Source organism: Conger conger, chromosome 9 (genome assembly GCF_963514075.1).
Source record: "Conger conger chromosome 9, fConCon1.1, whole genome shotgun sequence".
In the NCBI taxonomy this organism is placed as follows: domain Eukaryota; kingdom Metazoa; phylum Chordata; class Actinopteri; order Anguilliformes; family Congridae; genus Conger; species Conger conger.
In genome coordinates this window covers 43,875,406-43,902,719 of record NC_083768.1, presented here as the reverse complement: position 1 = coordinate 43,902,719, position 27,314 = coordinate 43,875,406, and the positions used below count along the sequence as shown (strand labels likewise).

The 27,314-nt window shown below is 46.8% G+C and overlaps 1 protein-coding gene across 3 annotated transcripts; it reads left to right on the top strand.

The window, feature by feature from the left end:
* The first annotated feature begins 530 nt into the window (after positions 1–530).
* Positions 531–26,255, top strand: LOC133137299 (low-density lipoprotein receptor class A domain-containing protein 4-like). Of its 3 annotated transcripts, XM_061255485.1 has the most exons (5): positions 531–631; positions 1,353–1,818; positions 19,515–19,669; positions 19,876–19,929; positions 20,575–26,255. In XM_061255485.1, exons 2-5 carry the CDS (start codon positions 1,722–1,724, stop codon positions 21,112–21,114), a joined length of 846 nt encoding a protein of 281 aa, XP_061111469.1. In that variant the 5' UTR covers positions 531–631; positions 1,353–1,721; the 3' UTR covers positions 21,115–26,255. The 3 variants fall into 3 exon arrangements, with proteins under 3 accessions (XP_061111469.1, XP_061111468.1, XP_061111470.1); XM_061255484.1 differs by lacking the exon at positions 531–631 and having other exon boundaries at positions 1,196–1,818; XM_061255486.1 differs by lacking the exons at positions 531–631; positions 19,876–19,929 and having other exon boundaries at positions 1,196–1,818.
* The last annotated feature ends 1,059 nt before the right edge of the window (positions 26,256–27,314 follow it).

The following is a 27,314-nucleotide window of genomic DNA, read 5'->3' as shown; positions in this document are numbered from 1 at the left end:
TTAAAAAGGCGTGGCTATAGAGATTTAATAATGCACCAAAACGTGCAATTAAAATGTATAAAGGGGAAATTGTGCCGGCAAAAGCATTTTTTATAAGTGCCAATGCGCACTTACTCCTCCTTCATGAATTCAGTTGCTAGTTATGATAAATAGTTCTAAATTTTGTATGTTCATTTATAACGGGATAATTGTCATATTATGTTAATGATATTGCTAAAAATGAACTATTTGATAACCTGAAAGTTTATCTGTGTCCGCGTTTATGTATTATGTATTAAAATCACACTGCGCCTGCAGTCATTTTATATGTTAAATGATTTGGAATCAAATAGCTTATATAATATTAAATATTATTAAGTTTCACTTTATTTGATATAAATAGCATGACGGGCGTGTAGCGCGTCTCTGTCCCATCTCAATATGGGCGCAAGGTGGCGCTAATAGAGAAAAAGAGTTGCATTATTCGCTTTCGGATTGAACGACCACCCAGTAAATCATCGAAGACACTTCCGTATACACAACAGGCTCGAGTTCTGAATGGACGATATAGGCTATAGCCTACTGAGTATGTCATTTTACATTTGAGTCTGCATATTACATTGACATTATTACTCTTTGTCGACATGGATTGGTATGTTTTCAAATAATTTCCTATTGTGGGTAATAAATGTTGTTGGCAACACCGTCGTAATGCGCATGATAGGTGGAAATAGACGTCCGTTGCTCGTATGAAACCTGCCTCACTTCTGCCTGGAAACACAGTTGCTAGAGTGGGGGAAACTTTGGGCAGGTTTAGTTTTCAGAAGCTGTCTTTCTGTAGCCGAGGGTCTGTGGGCGGGGGAATCACGTATCACTTGTATTATGTGCAAAATTATTGGCCCACATATAGCAACCCGCTTCTCTGACAAAGTAGAACTGAGCTTATTTCAGATGTTAGCACCATGATTCACGAATATTACGGTTTGAACATGCAGTTAATGCCTCATCTGGAGCGTTTAAACGAATTATAGAAAAACACTTTAATACTTTTATAATTGTGATTATAGTGCTGTTTTAACGTTGATTGTGTGTATTTAGACCTTGTTATCGTTCTTGTCCAGCTGGACTTTACAAAAAAACTGCCTCGGTTATTTATAGACGAGACGGTTTGGGTGGGTGGGTGGGGGTCGGACACATCTGCTGAAGATCAGCGAGACAGCGGGGTCACACCAAGGTTAGCTTCTTCAATGGCTGCCTTGATTGGTCGTGGCTGGCTCTAATGAGTGTGTGTAATTCTAACCGCCCACACTCCCACTGGCTAGACCGGCCGGCCCCTCTTTCACCGCCATTGTCACCAGTCTCTCTCCTTGCAGACTGTCTCAAACGGCCCCACCCCCACCGCCACCCCACCTCACGTCTGGCTGGAAACGCTCCCTCTTTCAAAGAGCAGGAGGGGGGTTAGGGGGGGTTTGAGCCTGCCCACAGGAGCACGTAACCGAGAGGCAATCTTTTGAATGAATGCGAGAGGAGAAGACGGGGAAAAAACGCAGGACGGCAAGATGTGGGGAGCCGACTCCTAATAGCCAACGTTAGCTACGCCGGGAGGCAGCGATCATGGCGTGAAAAATACGGGGCCGGAAAGGAAGACTTTTACAGCTGGCCGCTGTAGAAGTAGTCCTCCCTTTCCGCGTAGGGCCGCTAACTGGCGGCTCTTCCCCGGTATCCAGTTTCTCCCGATCCTCATGCAAAACCTAACGGTCCGGGGCAGCTCCAACTCTAACTCCAATGTCATTTGTTCCTGCAACTGCACCGGATCCCAGCCCCAGGGGATGGATATATGTAAGTTGTGCGGTAGATTAAACTCTAATTTACTTATTTCTTTCAAATGTATTTGCATATAACATTTGGGTTTTGGCGCATTTGGTAAGATTTGAGAAAATATGTTCGAGATTTTGTTCGGATATGGCCGAGACAGAATCGCAATATTTCTGGTTCACTGTGTTCGTAAGCTAACGATCGAGTTAGCCAGCCAGCTAAAGGTTTTCAAGACGACAGTGAATTTGTCCGAGTGTGGGTGGGGGGGAGAAGTGGATTTTAAAGGGAGTGCTTAGCGGTTTAGTTAACTATTTTTAACGACATTGTATTATTTGTGTATAGCTATGTTGGTTGGTACTTTTTCAGTTAATTTTACTCGTTTGTGTCGTCTTTCGATGAGCTATTCTAACGTAATAATAATCAAACAGATAGCGAGAGCAGGATCGTCAACGTTAGCTAGCTTAGTTGTCTGTTCATTTTAAGCTGATATGTCCATTCTTCAGAAAAAGAATGGTTGGCAAGCGTTTCTCCAGTGGATGTTTCCGATATTATTTTTCAATTGCACAAAACAATTAGCTAGCTGCCGTGTTGTTAGAAGTTAGTCTAGCTGCAACCTGACTTAGACTAACGTTTTATGTGGATAGACGTAAACTTCTGTCTGGGTACATTCTCGTGTTGAAACTCGTATGAATCCCAAGGAAATTACTGCGGGCGAAAAAAATCTTTTCCTCGGTCTTGCATTTCAGACATGGCAAGACTGCAAAGACGTGGGAACGGGCTAACTAGATAGCTACCACGAGCTAACGTTGCTACTGCAATAAAAATATTGCACCACTGGCAAACCTTAATATTTCCATGGCTAGAATAGGAAAATGTTACTTATTGATGACTTATTCTATGATGTATGATTTAGCATGTTCAAATTTAAAGGGCATCATAAGTGTCTTTTCCCCTTAATGCTGGCTCTTAAAAGTTTTTTTTTTTTTCTTCCTTTACTGAAATGGACACAAATTCGTCAGAGAATAAAGCGCTCACCCTTCCCCCACTTCTCCCTAGACTGTCTTGGTTCAGACAGAGCTCCGGGTTGTCTGAACCACGCCGAGGACAAAGGGGCACTAAAGAATGGGTGGTGGGAGGTGAAAAACACTCCTGGGAACGGGACTGTCTCTGGCCAAATTATGACAAATGGCCAGAGATGTTTGCTGATGAGAATTGAAATTACAAATAGGAATCTAGTTCACAAGAGGAGCAGAAGTGATCCATGCCGTAATGGAACTCGCTATTTTTGTTCTTTTAGGTAATGACATTGACAATTAACATTTTCTGCCTGAAGAACTGTTAATTTGTCGTTTTCAAGTGACAAATCCTGCTAATTTTCTACATGTTACTTGATGGATATTTCTGAGATTTTGATTATTACAGGAATTTGTTACTAATGCAATAAAAGCAATACTGACCTTTTCAGTTAGACTTATGTTTCTGCATGTCTCATTTTGGTAAGTGTAGGAAAATAACAGTCTAAAACCCAATTAAAATGTAATCACCTAGGGACTTATTCTCTTTTTATGTCAATATTTACCTTCAGGTTATTAGCCCTCTTAGCTTCATTGGCTGAAAGCTTGACACAAATAACTTTAAATATCATAGGTGGGTAATTTCTGTCAAACACATTGGCATTGGTAGTGTACATGGGAAGAACTGAAGTGGAATAGCTAGGCTGTGATCACCGGGCTCCTTGTCTGGAAAATAAAATACATATGTTTGAAGGCTCTGACTCCTGGAGCCAAAAGAAACACAGACTCTCACTGGAATGGCTTCTTACGAAGGGTAAAAATGGAGACATCAGAAGGGTGCAGTCTCCTGCTAACTGTTAGCCATCACGAGTGGAAATTGCACCTCAGGGTAATGTGCCGGCCCCGTCGTGGGTGAGCCCGTGGATGTCTTGGGTCTGAATCCTCCGATCCCTGAAAGACTGAAGCTGCAGCCTTGAGCAGGATGCATTTATCCTGTCTGGCAGTGTGGTTGGAATGCTGGTTTCTGGACCTTTAGGTTGTGATTGTGAATCTTGGGTGAGACTCTGTGGTTGTAATGCAGAGCAAGACACTTAGCCTTAATTGCTGCAATTAAAAGTTTGGCTTATGTTGGTTGTGTGTCATGAACTGTAATGCACACGTTGTTTGAATATGGGAATCTGCCCAGTTAGAGCCTGTTTTGTATAAATATGTTCATATCATGCAATAATATATAGTAGAATTATATATAAATGTATCAATACAAATCTATTATTCCTGACTTCAAATCTGTTCCGTTTTTTGTGGATTAACATCTGTATTTCATGACTTGAGCCACCTGTAATTGAGCAGTAATTATATGTAATTACACGTTGACTTACTCATATACTCATTGCAGAGATGCTCATACGTAATCTCTTTTTAACCGACCTTTTGACGTTCTCAGAAATAACGAGTGACATGAAAATCACTGCAAGAGGAAATGCAATAGGAAAATATCAGTTATGCCAAGAGGTTCTGGAATGAATGAGAGCCAATGAGAGATCAGAAATCCTAGCACAGTGCCTTGGTGCATAAATTAAATTGAATGAAATTAGAAAATGTGTCAAAAACCAAAGGGATTCAGCATTATAGCAGGGTCATTGGCTCTTCCTATATGGGCTCTGTAGTCTTCTCCCTTTTATTACATGCTCATGTGATGTCATCGTCAGTGAGATCTGGTTTTGTTCTGTATCCGCTGGGGCCAGGCCCTGGCCAAGTAGAAGGCCATGGAAACAGACCCAGGGTTCTTGTTTAGGCAGCTGTGTCCTGAAGCCTCGTTAACTGTAGCCCGTGCGAGGGGGGGAAAGTCACGTACTAATTTTGTATCTTTTCCCAGCTAATATCGCGTGTCAGTTCTGTCCAAGCCGCTTCCTTCCCATTGTTGGGGCTGTTTTTCTTGTCTGGGATGTCGAGTCAATGTGGCTAGGCATCGGCTTGGTAGAACGTGTTGAATTAATGCATCTGTGCGTGCGCTTCATTTTAAATCTGACCTGATTTCTCTCATTAATTAGGTGCAGGTTTTTCTGTCTGAGTCTGGGTGAGGTACAGAACATCTTTTGTTTGGGAATCAGAAGATCGTCTGTGTGGAGGGAAGCAGGTCTCTCTCTCTCTCTCAGTCTCAGCAGTTGGAGGGGGGGGGGGGGGGGGGCAAAACTGCCGCAGGGAGAAATGTTTTGCTTGCGGCCCGCATCCAGTCTCGCTTTTGCTCAAGAGTTTCCCCCCTCAGGTTTGTTTCTGGAATATCGCCTTATCCCAAAGCTGAGCCCTGTGCTCTACAGAATAATATAGAGATTCCCATTAATGCGGTGCTTGGGGTTAGGGGAGGGGATGCACTTGATGAGGTGACTCCAGAGGTCAACTGTCACCCCTCCCCACCCCCCAGTAATATCATTGCCTGGGTTGCCAGTCAGAAGTGTGCTCTCTCCATTGTCTGCGTGTGAGATGGGTTGGGGTTGATAGTGGGGGGTTGGGTTCTGAGAAGAGGATTTTTATTTCGTTTTTTTTTCTTTCTTCTTGTCAGCTTGAAAACATCGCAGCGAAAAGCGAACGGATAACCCACACAGGGGGCTTCTGGTGGGCGCTGTCGTAACCAGAGCTTCCGTAATTAATTTCGGCAGGAATTTCCTCACGGGTGGGATCCCCACCAAAGAGCTCCTGTACATCTATCTGTCTCTTCCTCGGTGGGAATTACTGCATGCATATTTTTTTTTTTGGCAGGGGGGAGAAATAAGTCAACCCCCCCTACTCCTTATTGAGGGGGGGAGGGGGTCATCCACATAGCCAAGAAGAGGTCAGCCATGGTTTTTGTGTGTCCTGCCCCCCCACCTTCCCCCCAAGGTGCCAGCTGAGCCGCAGGCCTGCGCTGCAGATAAGGGGGGTGCGGGGTACATTCAGTCAGCCTTGACTTTGGCCGTGGGTCCCTTTGTTCCCGGGCCCCCGCCCCCACAGCGCCTCTGGGACCGGGGCAGATTGGTGGCCCGGCAGAGCGCTGGTGCGGGGCGACAGTCACTCATCGGGGGGGTGGGGGGGTTGTCGCTCGTCTCGGCCGCAGTTTATTTACTCGGGTGTTTTTGACGGGCGGAGATCCCTGATGGATAGAGCCCGAGGTCGAGGTCTGCTCTCCCAGCATGCTTTGTGTGTTTCTGGAGAGCTCCGCCGTAGACTTGTGCGCCCGCGTTGAACCTTTTGCCGGCTCCTTTTGACCAGTTTGAGAAGTATGCTTCCTGGTACATTTCTTATTTCCGCCCCTCGCAGGCTCTGGTTTTAGAGAGGAATTCGATTTAGTTCATGTTTAAGTCTATACATTTCCTCCTTTCGGACACTTTATAGAATCCTGTGGCATTTTCATGTCTAAATTTGGAATGAGATGTGTTTGGCATATGAGACCTTCAGGGCTAAAGAGCATTTCTGAATTTCACACATTTGCTGTCCTAATGCACCTATATTTATGGATAACAATGTTATGAGTTACATTGCAGTTATTGGAGAAATTGGATCAGACACGCATTGGGCATTGTGCGAGGCTTGCATCGACTACCTGATGTCCACCATTTTAAAGCTTCGGATGGAAATCTGCTTGGCATATTGAATTTGATTAACAATTTAAAAAATCTTGCTACTTATGCCAAACTTTAATTTGAAGAATTGTGCAGTCTGCTGTTGTTATTTCACAGTGAATTGATCCTGCATTTCAAGGTCATGGCCAAAATGCACAGGTACTCCCTGTTCCCAGGGTCGCTCTAACATTCACAAGGCAGTAAAACTCCACAGGAGAAGTCGACAGATAAAACAGCCAAGAATCTCATGACAGTTGTGTAATCGAGAGACCCGTGGGAAGAGTCGGGTTTTTGAACGTACAGTATTAGGAAAAAAACCCCCAAAATAAAACATGACAGCAATGTGATATGGGATACATCTGTCATGTCTTTATATCTTTTAGATTAATCTGGTCTAAGCAAATGTATTTGGATCCTTTTCGCAAATTCTAGTCTGTCACCTTTTGGTGCATCGCTGAAGTGTGAAGTGGAACTAAAGTGCGGTTACATACGGGTTAAATCCGCTCCGTTCACTTCCCCAGAGACGGCTGACGCAGGTGACATAACGTCCTACAAGCGCTCGGCTCTCAGGAGGCTAGAGGATGATTCTGCTGAAAGCTGTCTGGTCTCGCCTAACGGTAGTACTGTTTGCACGCCACCCTCAGAACCGGCCTGGTTTTAATAGCTATGAGGGTACTGTAGCTACTGCAGTCGCAGTGTACTGTAGTGCCTCTCGTGTGTGTGTGTGTGTGTGTGTGTGTGTGTGTGTCAGTGTCATATCCCTCAAGTCCACCCACTTTCCTATGTTTAGTGTATCTGCAGCACCACCATTTCAGATGTCAGGGAAAAAACAAAAGTTGTGCTTCCGTCTCAGACGCGATGGATGTCTCTCAGCCTCAGGCAGGGCCGAAGCTGAGCTGTGATTTGGCTAAGTATAGGTGAGCGTGGAGTTGCGCCACCATACAGCTAGTGCACTGGGAAAAGCTGAAGGGCATGGGGTGAAAGCTTTTTTTAGTGATTTGTTGCATTTACTGATTTGTTGGTGCAAGCTCGAGGAGAGGGTGTTTCCGCGGCAGATGGTTTGAGAGACCAAGCTTCTGATGGTGGGTATCTCCTTTGCCCATGGTTGCTGCACCATGACCATTCAAATAAGAGAATAAGAGGACGTGAGTTTGTTTGTAATGGCTGGGGGATTTGGGTCGTAGTTTGTCCGTTCTCTTTCCTCTGATAAATATGGACCTAACCGTTTGGTTGTGCCAACTTTTGTGGCTAGCGCGATCTGGCCAGCAGAGGAGTGCTGAGATGGCCTGGATTTGGTGCTAACTGCAGGTTCTGATGACTCCTGTAGTGGTTTTGCTTGGCCACAAAAGAAGTCGCCGTGATGTAGTAAATGAGACGGGCACAAGGACGTTTATCGATGTTCAATACACAATAAACTGTCTAGAGCACCATAGGTCTCCTGTAGTGGGAACATTATGTGAAATGGCTCACTCGCATTGTATAGCTGCCTGAGAACTGTGTAACGGGCTGGCATTATGTTTTTGTGTAAGATCAGAATGACTGGATGAGAATCACTGGTCACGTGACTGCGATTCTCAGAGATCAGTCTTGTTTCACATCCTGGTTAACCGTACTGTGCAATAGTGCATGCAAATGTGGTATAATGCTACTTCTGCAAATGCACTTAGTGAAACTGGTTTTTTATTTTTTTGTGCCTGCCAATTGGAACCATTTAACAATTGTTTAACTGAAATCCCGGGAATACATGGTAGACTAATGGTGAAGTTTAAATGAAGTTGATGTATTCCATTGCTTGATTATTTGTCTTCCCTTGTTGTTTAAACCACAGGGTCTGTGATGAAGCATGTGGTCTATATGCTGTCAGATAGTCATTGGACACACTGAACTTGGGGAACCGGCCACAGATACATAGGCTTACCAGGCCCCTGCCTCCGTTAGAGGGTCTGTCGGGTCACAGCATAAGCTTCTTAATACCGCAGACTTATAAGGAAATGGAATTGGGAGCAGATGGTACGGGTTAGGATTCTGAAAGGTGCAAGTTTCACGGAACAGGCTATCGACAGAATAGAGAATGGAGTCCTTTCCTCGAATCTGCAGTGGGTGTTCAGTGGAGGCTTCAATTTCCGCCGGTCTGTCCTGTCTGGATATCCACTTGCTGCCACTACAGGATGTTGGAGTTGCAGTGATAAATATTGAGGTTTTTAGCCCTGTAAAGAGTAGATTCTTTGGAATGTTTCTCAATTCTAAGTCTATGTTCTAGAACTCCATTGAACTCCATTGCTTCCAATTACCAGTAGTGATTGTGACATCAGCTTTAGAATATTGAGTAAGGAATATTCTAATCACGTATGTGATCTGACGGGGTTAATGTTACAGGATAGGGGTAATAAAGCTGGGATATACCCCCCAACTCTTACATATGAAATGAGCTCCCTGGGGAAATTAGAAGGCAAACATTTCATTTGAATTGCACGTCATTTGCAAGCCGGCAGACCCTCCTCGCCTTTGTCTTCCGCGGCCAGACTGAAGGCCCAAGCAGAGCCAGACTGCTATTGTCTTAATGCTCCTTTGCATTCAGATGTGCTCATCCTGCATGCATTTATTCAACTTGGAGTCATCGCGGGACCTGCTCCTTGGGCTGAGGTCCTGGGCATCAGTCAGGGTCCCCCTTTGTCTCCGTTTCCTCAGGACGGCCTGAACACAGATCTCACTCTCTGCGTCTAAGTCCTCCTCCACCTCCTTAAAGAAACGCACTTGCACCTTCTCCAGCGCCCCTTATATATCAGCCTGCAGATATTAAGCTCTCCACGGTTTGATTTGCCGTGCCGGTTTGAAGCCTCGGTTTAATCAAGTTAAGTGTCGAGTCATTGTCCGCGCGGCCCTCGTTGAAATCCGCCGAAACTTTGGTATTGAAATTGAATTGCGCCCCCCTCCATGGTGGCGGGGCGGGGAGGCGGGGCGGAGGTTGCGTCTGGTTTGACCCCTCATTTATAATTCCGACAGGGATCTGATTGTCTCCCCTCCACCCAGCCACCCTCTGCCTGCCCCTTTCACGGGGTGACCCCAATCAGGGAGAGAGGCTGCTCCCATTGTGTGCCGGGCGAGGGCTGGGCCGCCTGCTCCCCTGCGCTCTGAACTGACATTTTGAAAAATGACCCTTTTGGACCCGGGATGCTTGATTTAGGTGCCGTGCACTTAGCAGGCTTTGTTGTTGTTGTTTTTGGTGTTGTCTGTATGCTTATTGGCATCATCTTTCCTCAAGCTAGGTGAGAGCAGGCTCAAACACGGTCTGTGCTTCCTGTTTATTGTTAGGACGTGTCTGGATTCATACGTTCTTTGTTTGTTTTGTGAATTTTTTTCGTTGTAAATAATTAATAATGGTACACAGAGGGCGAGTGTAAATTCTCAGAACACAGCTTCCCCCCCCATCCTCAAAATGATGTGAACCACCGTGGCCTTCTCCACCGATCACTCCTGCTCCTTTCCTACAGGGGCTGCCTGATTTGACGAGAATCAATCTGAACAGCAAGACGCAGAGTCATGACTGCAGATTGCAGATGTCTTATATGGATGTAATAAAGGGGGCTGTTGATTTCATATGTGATATGCCAGTTCAGTTTAAGGATATTGTGCATATCATGACGTGATCAGACCAGGCACCCGAAATGTTGGGGGAACTAGCATTCATAGAGGATATGTGAAGCAAATATTTGTTGGCACATTATAGCCTGCAGGCACACTTTTTAGCTTTAACTTAAATATATGTATATATATTCTAAGAGCCTACACACATTCTCATGATTTATGATTTCATCAACCCGTTTATTTTACATGAAATTATATATTATCCTGCCAACAAAGGATTTTGTAGTACTTACAAATAATGAAATTGGTAATATTTCTGATAACAAGTAATTATTATTGGTAACAATGTGTAATACACATTGTATAATATATGATTAATGCTATAGATTAAGGTTGTAGATTAAGGCTCGGGCCTGTCGTGTGGCTCTATGGTCCACCTCGGAGGCGGTCTGAGGGATCACCCGTATCCCGCATGTGTGCGTGCTGGAGGTTTGGCGGGCTGAGGGATCGCCCGTATCCCGCGTGCGTGCGCGCTGGAGGTTGGGCGGGCTGAGGGATCGCCCGTCCCCCTCAGAGTGGCTCCCGGAGTGATGGCCGCGGCGGATGGCGCTCAGGAGAGCTGATTAGATGCATCAGTCACAGCGAGGCGATGCCGGCGTAGGATCACGCGCCGGGCGGGATTAATGTAGGTCAGTGTTACACCTTTCCAGAGCGCCGGGCGTCTGCACACACGGAGCGGAGCTCATCTGCAGTCGTAGGGGCCTGCCGCAGAGGAAATTGCCTCTTTAATCTTGAGCCGATGCATTACGCCTTAAAACGGCTACTTAACGCGTGATTAATACGCATTTATCGCACGTGCCGGTTACCTGTCGCGGTGGGGATGGCTTCTCGCTTTTGACCTTGTTCAGGTAGCAGAACTCTGCGGTTAAGCGCAGCCTGCAGTATGCCGGGTAGTCCAGCAGTCTAACGACCCGTAGCGTTTTTCGCTGTGAAGAAAATGAGGAACATGCAGCATCATAAGGTGTGGTCAGGGAAGGAAATGAGACCTGGTCACTACACCTCCCGTTGGTTATGTGGGATTGACTGATCGAATAAATATTCATTATTAAATGTTTGAAGCTTCGTTTGTTGTCTGGAATGCATCAGTTGACAGTGTTGGGCAGCAGAACTACATATAACGGAACTACTAGCTTAACTACTTTGAAGAATAATTATCTTTCAAGTTGTACCATAGCAGTAGCTACCTCTCATTATTCCTGCGGTGCAACTGTGAGATGATTTTTTGTTGTTTTTTTTTGTGTTTTTTTTTTAGTAATGCATGACATCCTTTTGTTGATGCTTTAATAAACTCTAAACTAGATTCTCAATGCACTTCAGGCAAAGGAATGGACTATTTTATGTTTTAGCCAGTTGATTTATGAGTGAGGTAAATTCGTGAAAAAAAACATGCATCTAAATGAACTGTTTTGCTTATGAATTCATTTTTATGTTAATTAAAGAGGGACCGTAAACACAGTGTTGGCCAATGTCTGGCATGGTCCGTAGGTGACCTAATTTGTGTTTTTTCATGAAGTAGCTTCAGTGTAGTTAACTACTCTTTAAAAGTAGCTTCAGTTTATTTTGCTACATTTCTCTTATTGGTAGCTGCGTTGTAGCAGCTTTGTTAGTTGCTTGCTGTAACTACATTTATAGAGCAGCTTCCAAGGCTATTGTCTGATTCTGCTGTTTGAACAATAGGCTAAAGCGGTAGGCTTAAGGTTATCCCATGATATTAAATTTACGCAAACATGTGGACATAATTATTGGCAAATTTGTTCTACAAAGTAAGCCTGTGGAGCTTCATATTTACAATAAATCTTGATTGGTTTGAAACTACCCAATTTGGGGGTTTTTTTCTCTACAGCATATAGGCTTTTATGTAGGCTTTTTGCCCACTGAGAAATAATGGTTTTACATGGGTGCAGATTTCCGATTGGGATAAAATCAGGTTTTTGGCTGGTGGGGTGATAGATGAATACGTGTGGATTCCGATGTATTGACCCATGTGTTGTGAAGTAGTTGAACAAGAAATTGCACACAGGACCCAGTCAACACCTCGAGCTATGTTGAGTCTCACTGTGGACCTCCCCTAAGCCACAATATCCACAAACCAGGATTTGTTTTAAACAAATTGCAGGCTGTTCCCAGCCCTCCTGGAGTGATGGTAGAGGTCCGGCTTTGTTTGAGCTTCGTCTAAGATGCGGTGTCTTTCCCAAGCCTCTGGTGGCATGTCCATAACTCGACCGCTGGGAGTTGAGGCGGAACTATTGAAAATGGCAGCCCTGTTTCTTTGGCTTGTGGGCTTGGTTCTGTAAAAAAATTAGATATGTTTGAAGACCGTGTTTGCACTGCCCATATCTGTCGTCGGAGTAGCTCGAGTCAATTGATTGCGTTAATAAGTACCGAGCGTGTGCGACTGAAAAATGCGGGCATTCCCAAAATAGAACGTGGGCTATCATCGCGGGGTGTGCACGAACGCAGTGATTCATCCAGACTTTTGTCATACATTAACAGACGGTTTACACTCCGGGCTGGATCGGCGGGGTCACTCCGAGAGACGTGACGCACTCTCCCTGCCGAAGTGCGGCTGCCAGCTGTACTGTTGCCAGCTGCTGAATTCCGACCGGCTTTATCGGGACGACGGAGCGGAGCCGGAACGCCGGAGAAACGGGGCCGGCGCCACAGCGCGTGCTCCGCGCGCTCCTCTCCGTGCGCGTGCCGCGCCACAACGAAAAAGAGGACTGGAAGCCCAGCTGCCCTAATTACTGTGTAATTACAAATGCCCCTGTTACCGTTTTATTAATTGCTGCACTGGGTTTTGAAAAAAAAAAAAAAGAAAGAAAAAAAAAAGAGGCCATAAATCCGGCAAAGTTTCCAGCCGTTATCAGTGTTATCTGAAGCAAATATTTAACAGTCGGGCGTGTGGAGGAAGGTAGACGGTCTTCCTGGAGAGGCGGCGGGGGAACTCTAGCAGGTGGCGTCTGGGCGGAAGCAGTCTGAGCCGCCTCTCAGCCCCACCGCCAGGTTAAATAATTCAGCAAAAGTCTGTTATGACACGGGAAGTCTAGACCCGTCTGGCACCCGCACCGGGGAGGCCTTTTAATACGAGCCTTATCTGAGCTCAGCGCCGGGGTCAGACGCCGGGGCAGCGTCGGGTGACAGCGCCGCTCTGCCAACGCGCCACAAATGGATCGCTCCCGCCGCGGGAACGTGATTACACCGGGCCTCCCTGCCCCCGCCTACCTTTCCGTGGCAGCTTGGCCTGCCCGCACAACCGGCCGTGCACACGGAGACGGCGTTTATTTTTCTCTTCGGTTTTATTTTGGAAGTGGGGGGGGGGGGGGTTGGTACAACAAAACAAGTTTTTGTTTGCCGTCTTGCTCTGTGTACCCCCCTCCTCCGGTTTTGTTATGTCTCGGAGTCCTGCTCTGGGGTGCCGGCTGCAGTGTCTGGTTTCAGCGTTTGCGTCTGCAGAGCCCGCAGTGCCGCTACATGCCCGAAGACGTTTGTCTTTCTACTTTTTTTATTTATTTTTTTATTCTTTATTTTTTCTATAAACCTTTTTTAAAATGTTTCTGAAGATTGTTACTGAGCAGATCTGAGTATGACCACGATGTGCGTGGGTGTGTGGGGGTGGGTGTTTGTGTGGGCGGGCGTGCGTGCGTACATACGTGGGTGCGTGTGTCGGCGCGGAGAGGGAGAGAGATTGTGAAAGAGGGAGTGCGAGACAGAGACAGAATGAGAGATGGAGCGATGGAAAGGGAGAGAGAGAGAGAGAGACGAGAAGAAGGAGGGAGAGAGGGACAGACAGACAGAGAAAGAGGAGAGAGAGAGAGAGAAGAGAGGGAGACAGAGAGTTATGAAACCCATTAAGTTCCAGTCCATTTCTGCAGGGGCTGCTCGCTCCAGGACAGCCATGTTCTCTCTTTGTCACCTGCTTCCCGCTCATGACTCGCTCGCCGCTGCCAGGAAACATTTCAGCAACAGACAGATTATTGTCCCCGGCGAGCCAGCCCCCCCCCCCCCCCCCCCCTGTCTGGCACGTGCCCTGGGCCAAACCTGGCAACTGGCGCGTCTCCTGCCCACGCCGCCCACGGGGACGTGCTCTGGCCTTTGTTCCCCCGGCCTGGTGCAGCGGTGCAGATAAGGGGGGGTGGGTTCGGGGCTTCTCGCGCACGCTTTGTTTCCCCGGACCCCGGCCCGCGTCGCCACGGCGCCCTGTCTCGCTCCGCGCGATACCGCCGCCTCGCCTGTCGGAACAGGAAGGTGCCCATTGTTTTTGCGTCCTTCCTTCCCACCCCGCGGAGCCCGACGGGGAAACGGTGCCGGAACCCGGCGCGGGGCGGAACCCGGCGGATCGCGCGTAGCCCCGGTCGCATTCCTAGAACATCCAGCGTCTCGTGCGTTTTACAGTCTCGCCTGTACTTCCGGATCCTGCTGCAGTGGCATTCCCAGAACCCCAGAACAGCAGAGGAGGTGCTCCGTCCGGTCAGGAAATGAATCACAAAACCTATTCAGTAATCGAAATGAATGGTCCTAAATTTTTTGAGGATTTTTCTAAATTGCTCTATTGAATTTCAGTTCATTCTCTGAACTGAAATCATTGAAATAGAATTTGACCCCAACCCTGTGCTCTTCCTGATGACTAATTCGGTTCAGTGAAATGACAAAAAAAAGCCTGTTTTAGATGTGTTGTGTCGATGACGTGTGAAACTCGTTCTACTCTGATGGTACAAGAGGTCTATGTGTCATAGCGTAGGCATCATCTGATTCTGAATATATTTCTGGAAATAAATGCCCCATTTTATGGTTTTATACCACCTTTAAGTACAGCAAACATGTTTTTACATGCATTGGGCATGCCTTAATAATGGGAATGTTACGGAAATATTTAAGATGTTGATGCCCCACAATCGGTGTTGGATCAGGGGAAGTTTTCAAGATGAATGACCCTGACCCCACAATGGTCTTCACCGAGCACAATGGACTCATTCCACTCGCTTATGTTTCTCCTCTTTCATTTTTTCTTTCCCTTGCTCCTGATGTGGAGAATTGATCGAGTACCGCCATCTTTAAGGACGTTCCTACCTGTTAAATGTTCCTTCTAGGAGCTGGAAGTCGAAGATCGTGACTCCCAAGCTTTCCTTTAGAGTAAGGAAACATGACCCCGCATCCTTTGCAGAGGTCTTTTTTCAGAGAGTCTGATGTATAAGTGATCGACCTGTGGATCCATCTCTCCCCATCTGCCACGTCTAACTGACGTTTGAAGGAGCAAGAACATTCCATTTGCCGAATCCCATTTTTCCCAGATTTTTCTTCGTCTTCACCTCTTTTCCTAACCTCTTTTTCTAGCCTCTCCCGATGGGTGGAGCTAGGAGTACAAAAAGGAGCCCATTGTGTGGACAGGGCAGGAATGCATGTGCTCTGATGCTTTGGAGCCAGTGATCCTGTGATCATGTGACCTCTCTGAGCCTTGTTATAGGCTTAGCCATGTGCCAGACCTGTGACCTCAGCATCCAGGAGACCAGTCTCCCCAGCCCTGTTGCTGCGAAACCAGAAGAATGTCCTCACCCAACCACAACCATCCTGTCCCCCCCCCCCCCCCCCCCGCCAAGTCACATTGCAATGACTTGCAGTCAGATTGAAGTTTCCATTCCTAAAAATCCTGTCCTGACCAGATCACGAGAAACCCGCTGATTTATAAAAACTGCCATGAAATGGTTGACAAAGAAGAACAAGAAATGTCTGAACGAATGAGAGCTTTGGAGCGGTGTGTGCGCATACCATATTTATTTGTATTTTTTGGGTTTTTTTTACCAGTCAATCAAAATGTATTCCGTTCTTATCGAGCAGTTTTAGCACAGAAGCCCTTCTCGTTGGAAGCCCGGATGTTTCTGGGGAAAGTCTGCAGAGGCCCCTGCCGGTCATACGGGTGGTGCTGCTGCTGCTGCTCTGTATTAACACCGTGACATGGTGCTCTGTGCCACCGCAATAAGAGGCTTTACCCGTCTGATCTCTGTAAGCGCAAGACGGCTGGAGTACGTTCTCTGTGCCACGCCGTCTGCTGCGGGTAGTCCCCCCTCATATGGCCTTTCAGAGGGAAAAAAAATCATTTCATTCGCCGCGCGGTGAGAAATAGATTTATTGCTTTTCCGGCTGTGGAACTTTTACAAGTATATCTCGTAATTACTGTCCTGTGCTCCGGAATTATGAATCTTCACAAGCGATAAATATCCTTGCTGTTTGTTGTTCGGCAAAGACCTTTACGCGCACAATATAAGTGGCTTTGATCTGCCCTCTTGACATTTACACTTCTTCCCGTAGCTGCCGGGTTATGAGGATGGTGAGGCTACGGCTGTGAGTCCGTCTGTTCGGCGTACAGTCGGAATCGGGACGTTTGGTGCCCCGCGACCCTGCCCTCGCTTAGCGTGGGGTTCTGTTCTTGGGGATCCTGCACTGGGCTTGGATCCGCGGGCTAAGGGGACGGACAGCATGTTCTTTGGCGACATCAGCGACCGCGCCCCGCCACACAGCGCACGCACAGTGCGTCTTTTGTGTCCCGTGCGTCCACAGAGCACACTGCGGACACTGAAGTCGTGGTCCCTCTGTTGACGGGAGCGCCAGGCCCTTTTGATTCCCGCCTCAGTGTTCATCTCGGGCAGAGCGTCGGCTGCTGAATGTAGCTTGTGTAGCCGTGCTGCTGAGAGCGCTATCACTAGGGGCTCTGTTGCACCCAGCCTGTTTTCACTCTGTTTCCACCAGCTCGGTACAAACTGTTCTGTTCTGTTCAGAAAGTGGACGAGGTTGAGACTCTCTCTCTAAGAGCCGGCGCTCTCTCTCTCTCTCTCTCTCTCTCTCTCTCTCTCTCTCTCTCTCTCTCTCTCTCTCTCTCTCTCTCTCTCTCATATTTTCTCTCTCTCTCTCTCTCTCTCTCTCATATTTTCTCTCTGCGTCTCTCTCACTCTCTCTCTCTCATATTTTCTCTGCGTCTCTCTCACTCTCTCCGTCTCATTTTCTCTCTGCGTCTCTCTCACTGTTCCTCCGTCTCACTCTTTCCCTCTCGCCCTCCCTCCTCTCCCACCGCGAGACGGGAGCTCCGTGCTCCCAGTTCGGCCGCCCGCTCCTGGTGGAAGCGGTTACATCACATCCCCGGCCCTGCCGCCTGGATCCCTCCCAGCCTTTAATCTGGTTAAGAGCCGCAGCCCGGGGGGGGCGGTCCGGGTCGGGCCAGCTGCAGTAATGGGCCCCGCTCCTCTCCGCAGACACGCCCGCGCCCCGGCCAGCCGATACGCCGTGTTCCCGGCCGGTCGCCAGCGGGGGGCCGTCTGAGAACAGTTACGTCAGAGCTGCGGCCGGGACGCACCTGTATCAGCTGAATTCGTGCCAAACGCGAGGCCAGGGGAACCTCGTCTAACGACCCGGGTCTCTGCTGTCGCCAGGCAACATCCCTTCTGTGCCGGTGTTCAGGAGACATGTCGGTGGTAGAGGGGTATGGCTGTATAAGGGCATAAGACAAAATCTTATGCATTGATTGCAGCTTGTTCATCTGTCTCCCTTGATACGATGCAGCTGGCCTATTGCTCGCGTACCGTCCTTATTAAGTCGCTCGCCGAAGGCCTTGGTCTTCCATGTTGAGTGAAACGGGTCGACGCCCTGGGCACTGCATAATGCTGCATTTCATACACGTACATGCTGTGCATTTCAGGGGTTTTGTGAGAGGGTTGAGGCATGAAGCATAACCTCTGGCCCAGCTCCTCACAGAGCTTCTGTCAGCCCCTGTTCTTCTGGGTCAGCCATCTCTAAGAGCCAGTGTGCTCTTCCCCCCCCCCCCCCCCCCCCCCGCTCTCTCTTTCTTTCCTTCTCTCGCTTTCCCCCTTATTTCTTTCCGTCTCTCGTTCTTGGCCTCTTGCTCTGTCGCTCCATAGGGAGCACGCCATCATTACTGTGACTCGCGGTGCCAGACCGGTCCAGGAGCACGCCATGGTTACTGAGACTCGCGGTGCCAGACCGGTCCAGGAGCACGCCATGGTTACTGTGACTCGTGGTGCCAGACCGGTCGAGGAGCACGCCATCGTTACTGAGACTCACGGTGCCAGACCGGTCCAGGAGCACGCCATCGTTACTGAGACTCACGGTGCCAGACGGGTCCAGGAGCACGCCATCGTTACTGTGACTTGCGGTGCCAGACCGGTCGAGGAGCACGCCATCGTTACTGAGACTCACGGTGCCAGACCGGTCGAGGAGCACGCCGTCGTTACTGAGACTCACGGTGCCAGACCGGTCCAGGAGCACGCAGTGAGCCCTGATCGGCTCTGCCCGTCTACCCGCCCGTTTGAGCAAAGGCGGTGGTCCCTGTTTTCCCGCCACCAGTTTTCTGGTCATCACCGTCCTGTACAACAGCAGCCCTTTATCCCGGGAAGAATGGTGACAGATATGGCATTTGAACAAGCCTAGTTCGTCTGACCCCCCCCCCACCTGGCCTTGAGCTGCGAGGGAGGAAATGTTGAAGATATTGTCCAGAGGAATGGAGTCGGGACATAGACGCGGAGTGACTAAACTCTTACGTCGACGTAGCAGTAGCAGTTGTGGTGTTGTATTGATCCCACATTCGGAAATGTTTTTGCCGGACTCACACAAGTATCCAGATCACAAAGTTCATGGAAAAACGGAACAAAAAAGGCAAAAGAAAAACAGAACAATACTGAGACACAAACACAGCACAGCATACATGTACATTCTTGCAGGGATGCCAGTCCAAAGAAGGCTGCTAATGTGCACCATTTTCCTCTTTCCAGGGCCTCTTTCTGGGCACAAGAGAGCTTTTAAGCCTCTCAGTTGACACTCTTGGCATTAATGAATATAACTGTTGAATAATATAACCGTTGTGTTTTAGATAATTACTTGTATACTTGGTTACTGTGCTTTGCAATACAATTTGGTTACCATGGCATGCATATGGATGTGAACTTGAGCTGGTTTCTTGTGATGGTGACAGAGGGTGTTAAGATGGGCTTTGTAGCTGGATACTGAATGCTGGGGGTCTGGACTTGGTCCTTTGAGTGACACAGGCTCACTGTAAAATGTTAACCCTGTCACTACAAATGTATGCCTACATATACGATATATGACTACAAATGTATGTTTAATTCTAGCTTTTAGACATTGTAAATTTTCCCTTTTATAGCGATCTATTCGTGCTGTAACATCTGTGCTCTGCTGCCCCCCTATGGTTGAATTGATTCCACTGAGAACAAATCCCAGAAATAGTTGTCATAGTAATATCGGTAGTGCATTTCCTTGGTCCTGAAGAATCGTTATTTCGCTCCCCTGTGTGGCCTACATATTTCGGACTGACAGTACAGTTGACTTGACTTCAAGCAGCCAGGTCTGAAGAGTAAAACTGAATGTTGGGAATTTGAGTGGGAGGCTGTTTGCGGTGTGCTGACTGACACTCCCTTCCCCTTTTGTGTTTGTCTTGTCGTTTCAGCTGAACTGGAGTTTGTTCAGATAATCATTATAATCGTGGTGATGACTGTGATGATCGTAGTGATCGTGTGCTTGCTGAACCACTACAAGCTCTCCAGCTGGTCCCTCATCACCAGACACAGTCAGAGCAGGAGACAGGAGGAGGCCCTGAGGCCGGTGAGTCCCGTCCCAGCATGCACCACACCCCGCCACGGCCTGCCCCGGCCAATCGGCGTGGCCCTACCCACCCGACGCGCCTCGCCCGGGCATTGTTTTAACTCCTCCTGATCTTTGTCCAGCTTTCTCTGTCTCTTTCTCCCTTTTAATGTCGCCCCACCCTTCTTTCTCACCCCTCCCCCCCCCCCCCCCCCCCTTTCTCCCAGGATGGGTGCGCTTGGCCGTCGGATAGTCTGGTGTCGCAACACGGAGCCTCAGAGGTCAGAGGTCACCAGCTGCTCACCCCCTGCCCCTTTCAACCCCCCGATTTCCTAGCCAGGCCTCACCCCCTTCTTTTCATAAACGAGTGTAACATGGAGGGGGAAGGATTTATGTATGAGGAAGGGTTTGGCGCAGAATTTATCAGCTCCAGTTTACTCGCTGAGGAACTGGCGCAGTTTAATCATAGTGAAAGATTTTTGTTGCACACTCAATTGCTATATAAACGCATTGTTGTGTCGCTCTGATAAATGTTGCCCGCTTATCTACTAAAATGTTGTGTTATTTTACGGCTGTATTAAGCATACTTTTCCAATCAACCAAACAATCAGCTTGTGCACTCGAGAAAATTGCACATTATCCAGTAGACGTATATCAAGGGGTTATATGGTATGCAGCTAACACTCAAATGCAGATAAACAGGGCCGATCAGTAACATTCATTGAATACAAATTATTTCAACACAAATGTGGGCCATAAAGCAGACGGAGATGTAATAATGAAAGATGCGAGCTGTTCCCCCACACCCGGTCCCCTCCCCCCGCATGCTCGGAGGTCTTTGTGTCTGGAGTCTTTGTGCGAGGGAGCAGGAGGAGGTGATTGACTGCTCCTGTCTCCCCCCCCCCCCCCCCCCCCTCTCTGTGCAGATGATGTACGGGGCGCGTTCTCGGGAGAGGTTCACCGCCCCCTCCTTCATGCAGAGGGACCGATTCGGCCGCTTCCAGCCCACCTACCCATACCTGCAGCACCAGATCGACCTGCCGCCCACCATCGCCCTGTCGGACGGCGAGGAGCCGCCCCCGTACCTGGGGCCCTGCAAGCTGCAGCTGCGGGACCCCGAGCAGCAGATGGAGCTGAACCGCGAGTCGGTGCGCGCGCCGCCCAACCGGACCGTCTACGACAGCGAGCTGGCCGGCGGGCCACGCCCGCCCAGCTGCAACTCGGGCGTCAGCGCCACGAACTCGGGGGGCCGGGGGCCCGCGGAGGGGCCGCCGCCCGCCTACAGCGAGGTGGCGGGCCGCCACCCCGGCTCTTCCTCCTCCTCCTCGTCCTCCTCTCTACACCAGCACAGCAATAACGCGCCCTCGGCCCAGAGGCCCGGGAGCAGGACAGTCCCGCAGGGCAGGAGCGAAAGCACAATAGTCCTTATCAAGGCCAAGGAGGGGCGCAGAGATAAACTGGTGTGAAGTTTGGGGGGAGGCGGGGTCTTGGGGACCTGCCCCCCTCCTCCCCCCCCCACCTCTTCGACAGAAAAGGGGTGTGGCTTCATTCTTAACACTCCCTCTGCACTTGATTTAGATGTTGACTTTTACTACAGCAACAAGCAAGCAAACAAATGGGGGGGGGGGGGAAGAGGAACCAACTTTTTAAAAAATCGTGAGCTTTTTAAGTCATTTTGCGAGGACTGCTGCGTGGATGTTTTGGCTTCATAGCAACTTTTTTTATTCTTTCATTTATTTCAGAAAAAGATGATTAGCACAGACTGACTAAACCCCACGCCCACTCTGAGGACTCATCTGGTCATAGGATTGAGTGTCACTCTCTTTGCGAGACCAAGGTCTTGTGCACAACCAAGATTGAAAAACCAATCCAAATCTGAGTGCCAAGTTTCATGTGGAAGTCATTTTGGGGAATTGACTTGTTTAGCATTCAAAAGAAAAACTATATTGCACTATCTTATTGTTTTAAAGAGAAGAGGGAAATGCTGTTTATTATTTATGTGTTTTTTTTTTTTTGTCCATTAGCTCCAAAGGTATTTTTCAGTGGGAGCAACTGGCTTTTTTGTTATTGAAAACGTGACATGTACTCAGATCCAGCCTAAAATCTCCATGATTCAAATGTGAGGAGACACTTGAAAACAAAAGTATACATACTTGTTCACATTCCATTACGCTTCCAACAGACCACTGAGTCCGGTGGGTAGAAGGCCTGTGGACACTGTTTTGAGAACAGCATATGAAATCTTGTATGTCACTTTACTCCCCCCCGCTTGGTCAAACTGCCCACTGCGGAGATGGAGAAGTGAAAGCCTTTGGGTTGTCATTGTGAACGCACCTTTCTTTTAATGACATACCGTCATGTTTTCAAATTTTCTCAAGATGGACTCATTTTCTCTCAGCAAAAAGTTCCCGTCCACCCGCGGGCACTTTGTTGAGAGTGAACAGCTGGATTTTGTTGTGTACATTTAATGTGATGGATTAGGGCTAAATTTGGTTCTGTATAATGTTTCCACCCCCCCCCCCCCCCCATCTCTCATCCAGTTTCAGTCAGTACCAAGGAAACGGACAGAATTCTGAGAAAATGAGCAGGCCCAGGTCAGCAGTCCCATATTCATTTTCCCGTTTTCCTGATCTAATGGAAATCCAAGGACTGGAATTTCCAGGTCAAGCCCACCCAGCTTTGTGCGCTGGTTTGTCGCAGGCCTTCCAGCCGACCGCTCAGATCGCGCAGACGTTCACCCGCTCCCCTTGGCCCTCGTTCTCTGCACTTAGCGCCATCTGTCTCCATACAGACGTACCATGCGCATTCCGCCATTGTCAAAAAAGCCAACAAAGAGAAAAAAAAAAAATCCAGAAGCTGGAAGACCGCGTGCGTGATGGTGTAATCAGGTTTAGAACTGTGATTAAGTCAAGGGCTGTGCTTGCGAGGGTCAGTTTTTTAAATATCCTCATAGATTTAGCCTCCTCCTGTGCACTGTCGCCGCGCCCTCCTGCTCTCGCTACGCAGCGTTAAACCCCCCCTAGCCACGACTACTTGTGCATTGTTTACTACCTGCCTTTGTCCTTGTGCGGAGGGTGTCTTTTACAAAGCCGGGCTTGCAGGTTCCTTCAGAGAGTAGCCCGGACGCTGTTTGGACAAGGTTCGCCACACCTAGGCTTTTCAGCGGGTTCTTCCATGCAAAAAAAAGAAAGAAATAATGAAAGCAAAAACTCTTGTAGCAACAGAGCAAGAAATAGCAGATGCTCATAATTGCGTAATGGGAGCTTCTGGTTTTGAAGTGCATCTGCAGAAATCCACTTTTGTACACTTTTGCTTATTTTTAAATACGAAAAATATTTTGTCACTATTTTGATTCGATAACTATGCCCTAGTTATTCATGTGATATTGTAATTAAGAAAGTAATATATTTGCTATGGTTAACCACGTTTGTATAGAGGAGATACAGACAGAGACTTCAGATTTAGCCTCCAACCAACCCATGCCCACCAATAAGACGTACTTTAGGGCACTGTAGCCTTATCAGCTAGTGCCCTGTAGGGGGTATGTCGATGTTCATACAGGTCTTGTACGAGTTCCCTCTTGATAGCCGTCAACGAGCGGTCTGCATCATAGTTTAGGTTTCCAGTTGGCCAATCTCAGCTGACTGAAAAAAATAACTCGGCACAAGCAGTGATAAAAATAAAAAAAATTAAGTATTTATTTTGTCCCCACCAAACATATTTTAATCTGGAGTTCCGCTCATACTCATTTGCCCACCTGAAACTCGGACTTTCAATGGCCGCGTCAAGCGTAGCCTACATCCGCTCGGTACAGTGCAGTGTTACAGATACATTGGCGTTATCGCCGAAATGTGTTCGCTACGGAACGACGTAATGTAGCGTTATGCCTTTTGTGTATTTTTGCTGTTTATGTAATGAGCAAATCCACACACTCCATGGACGTGCAAATGACGATATCGGCAGCCTAGAATTGTATGCATACAATATGCTGGCAAGGGTTTGGTAAACGTTGAAGAAAAAGGCAGGATTTTTGATTTTCGACATTGAGATTAAAAACCACTTCATCGACTCCTGGACATGGACTCCCAATCGTCTGTGTTCCCCGTCACTCCTTATGAGTGTAGTTTGCATTCTTTCCGCGTTTTCCTCATTCTCAATCGCTGCTGCTGCTGCTGCTGCTACTGCTGCTGCTACTACTACTACTATTACTACCGCTGCTGCTGTCTGTTCTCCAGCTTTATACCGTAATGTAGAATGCGACTGACCCTTCCCTTATTTAGAGAAATGAGCGGCTGTGTTTGTGCTTCTCTGTTTTCGTTTGTTTTTTCCCCCCCTCGTCGTCCCTTTGTCGTAGTAAATAACGAAACTTAAAAAAATATCTTCAAGGTTTGCATGTTACTATTATGTGAGCAAATATGGTGCCTAACGTTCATGTTTGAGCTGATGTAGGAACCCAGTTGCACTCAAGCTCCTACACCTTCATCGTGCCTCATTTCCAAAGGTGCTTCTTTCACTAGTCTGTCTCTCTCTCTCTCTCTGTTTATTTGTAAGGTGCTGTACATAACTTGAATATATTATGCACATATCCTACCCAGTGGGTAGAAACCACAGAAATACATTGTTAATAATGTAATATACAGAGGATATTAAAAAAAAACATTAACCGGGTGGCATAACATTTCGAAATGCCTACAAAATGTGCTTTGTCTTTTTATAAACAGAAGAATTAAAGGTTCGCGTAGCCTATCGCTTTCTTACGTTATAAAAACACAGACTGCTAATCATTTCCCAAATAGATACGTCTGTTACTTAAGGATGAAACAAAATGCTCCGAAATTGCACGGTTTCTAACAGAATCGGTACTCTTCGTCTTATTTTTGCTTTTTCACGAGGATTCTAATCAGTGCCACTGCTTGCCATTTTTTTGTGCCAGTTAGGCTACGCGGTTAGACCAGTTTGAACACACGGCATAAACGAGATTGTCTAGACCGTGTCAGTTATTGAAAAACAAAAGTAAACGGCGATTGAATAAACAATTAGACACAACCGAGTTATTTTTTCTTTATACTGGAAAGAAAGAAGCTCTTGGCCTTTTGAAGACCCCGCCTTTGCTTTCAACCCGTTGTCATGGGAGGCCATCTCACGGGGTGGTCTATAGCATAGAACTGTCATAAACACAGTCTTAACTTTGTTGCTATTCCAGTGTCCATAGACTTTGAATAGTATAATTTAAGTTTTAGTCAGGGCGGTACTGTGTCCTTAAGTCGCCTCAATGGCAAACTAAGTGAACCCATGTTTCCTACACATTGAGCATAACGTCCGTGATGTGCCGTGTGTGTACCGTTACCTGAATTCTCCAGCTTTGAGTCGGACTTATGTGTCCTCGAAATGTAGTCTAGCTTGCTGTTAGTCTTTTCGAGTTGAAGTCCACATCCTGGTTTTTGAGGCACACACGCACACTGGCACTAGCTAGAGGGGTCTCCCCTTTGGTATCGACCAACGTTTTGTCACCTGAGGTCTAGATTTCTCACTCATCTATGGAGTCCCAACTGCAATGCGCCGTCCTTAACTTTGAATCCTGATGATCGAATAGACGTTCAGACAACTTGAATTGATCAATGTATGTATAGCCTAACAGGATAGGGTATGTGGCACGATAACATGCAGTTCGGCATAAGGTATGGTCACCTTCACATTATTTTACCACTTTTAGGAACAGAAATTATAAAGGGCTGGAATTTGAGATTCCTCTGTGCATTTTTAAAGGCATACTTTGTATTGATCCTCGTCACAAATTACCTAGCGAAGCATTTTTTGTAATGAAAGATAAGCTAACGGAGACATCGTAAAACTTTCATTATATAAGTCTGTAAGAGCACTATAGTGGGAAAAGCTGTCAACCAACCAAAAATGGGTAATGCAGTTCATGTCATCACATTATCTCTTTTATACAAAAAAGGTGTATGATGTACAGTATAGAAAAATATTTTAATTGCACTCATAATACTAAATCCACTGTACAATAGTTACGCATGTTCATTGTCTATGTGTACATAGAAATGTCATTTCTTAAGCAGACACACACACATGCAATTATGCAGTTTTGAGAAGTTACTATAATTCTTGTTCCAACTATAGGCTGTTCATTTATTTCTCTGCAATTGCTTGAACTAATGTGGGCGCTGAGTAAATTCACCAGGGCTTTCCTTCAGTTACCATAAGCCTGCGTGTGACGGCTGACAGCAGTCCCTTTTCCGCTCCTAAATTATCACAATTATGTCGGTCTTGGTAATGATCTGTGTAATTTATCGCAGGACTGCATCAGCTATTGGACTTTGTACCGTTTGTTTGCTTTACTCAAAATGAATCCCAGTGAATTGGGAAGAAAAAAAAAAAAAACTGTATATTTTTGCCTCTTTATTTAAGCAGTTGTGATGTCATAGGTTTTAGACCTAAGGTCGGTAATTGCAATACATCTACAGAAAAAGAGAGAAACGTATATATATATATATTGCTCCAAATGCTGTTGTAGTCCTAAATAAAGAATCTATGCTTGTACTTATGCTGTGGTCAAACTGCAGCAGAATAATTAAAACTTTTAAAAAGATTTGAATTGTGTCCTGTCTTCTGTGGAAATGGATTTTACAAAGTTAATTAAAAATGAGAGCATTACCTAAAATATTTTCAGTTTTAATAATGCCTCCTTTTTTGATCCAGCACGTCCTTGGTTGTATAATACTGAAAAACAATACTGTGAAATATTGTGTTATTTCTGTATATACTTGATATACTTGATTGAGGCTGTCTGGGATTAACTGGTGATACCAAAGTCTCCAGAAGAACTGTGGAAAGTTTGGTGAAGGGTGGTCAAAACAAATACTGATTTGTTTCAGTTTAACGCTTCACTGCTCTTTATAGTATTTTTCAGTATTTAAAACAGTTAATTTCATTAATTAATTTCGTTTTTAAAATATGTGCCTAACATTTTTGCATACTACTGTACACGTACAACCATCCCCAACCCGGGCAGCCACTATATAGGCAACTATTTTGGCCTGTGGGTTTGAACCTAGCATGAATTTGAAGAATCACATTTGACTAAAGACACTGCGTATTATTGCCATGGAAGTTATACCATTTAAAAAAATGGACGAAGATCTATTCCTTTTGTGCCTCTTTTATACCTTTGGCTTAACTCCAAATATTTCAAACCGAGTCATCAAACCTGCTGTGGGCTTAAAGGAGAATATGGGTCTGATAACATTACCACAACTCATCCCTTATTGGTCAAATTAATGGTGTTACAACTAACCCAATGTTTAAAAAAATTTATTTGCTGCTACAACTGATTGGCTGATTAAATTAATACATTAACAAGCTGGTGTACAGGTCTACCTAATAAAGTGGTCACAGAGTATGTTTCATATGGTGAAGAGAAAACCTAAGGCACCAACCCCTAAAACAAGCAGGAGCTGAAGACAGCTGCAATCCAGGCCTGGCAGAGCATCACCACAGAAGATACTCAGCACCTGGTGGTGTCTATGGGTTACAGACTTCAAGCAATCATTGCAGTAATTATCCATCCATCCATTATACATTATACTTAACTCGCTTGTCCTGAACAGGGTCGCAGGGGGGCTGGACCCTATCCCAGCATACATTGGGT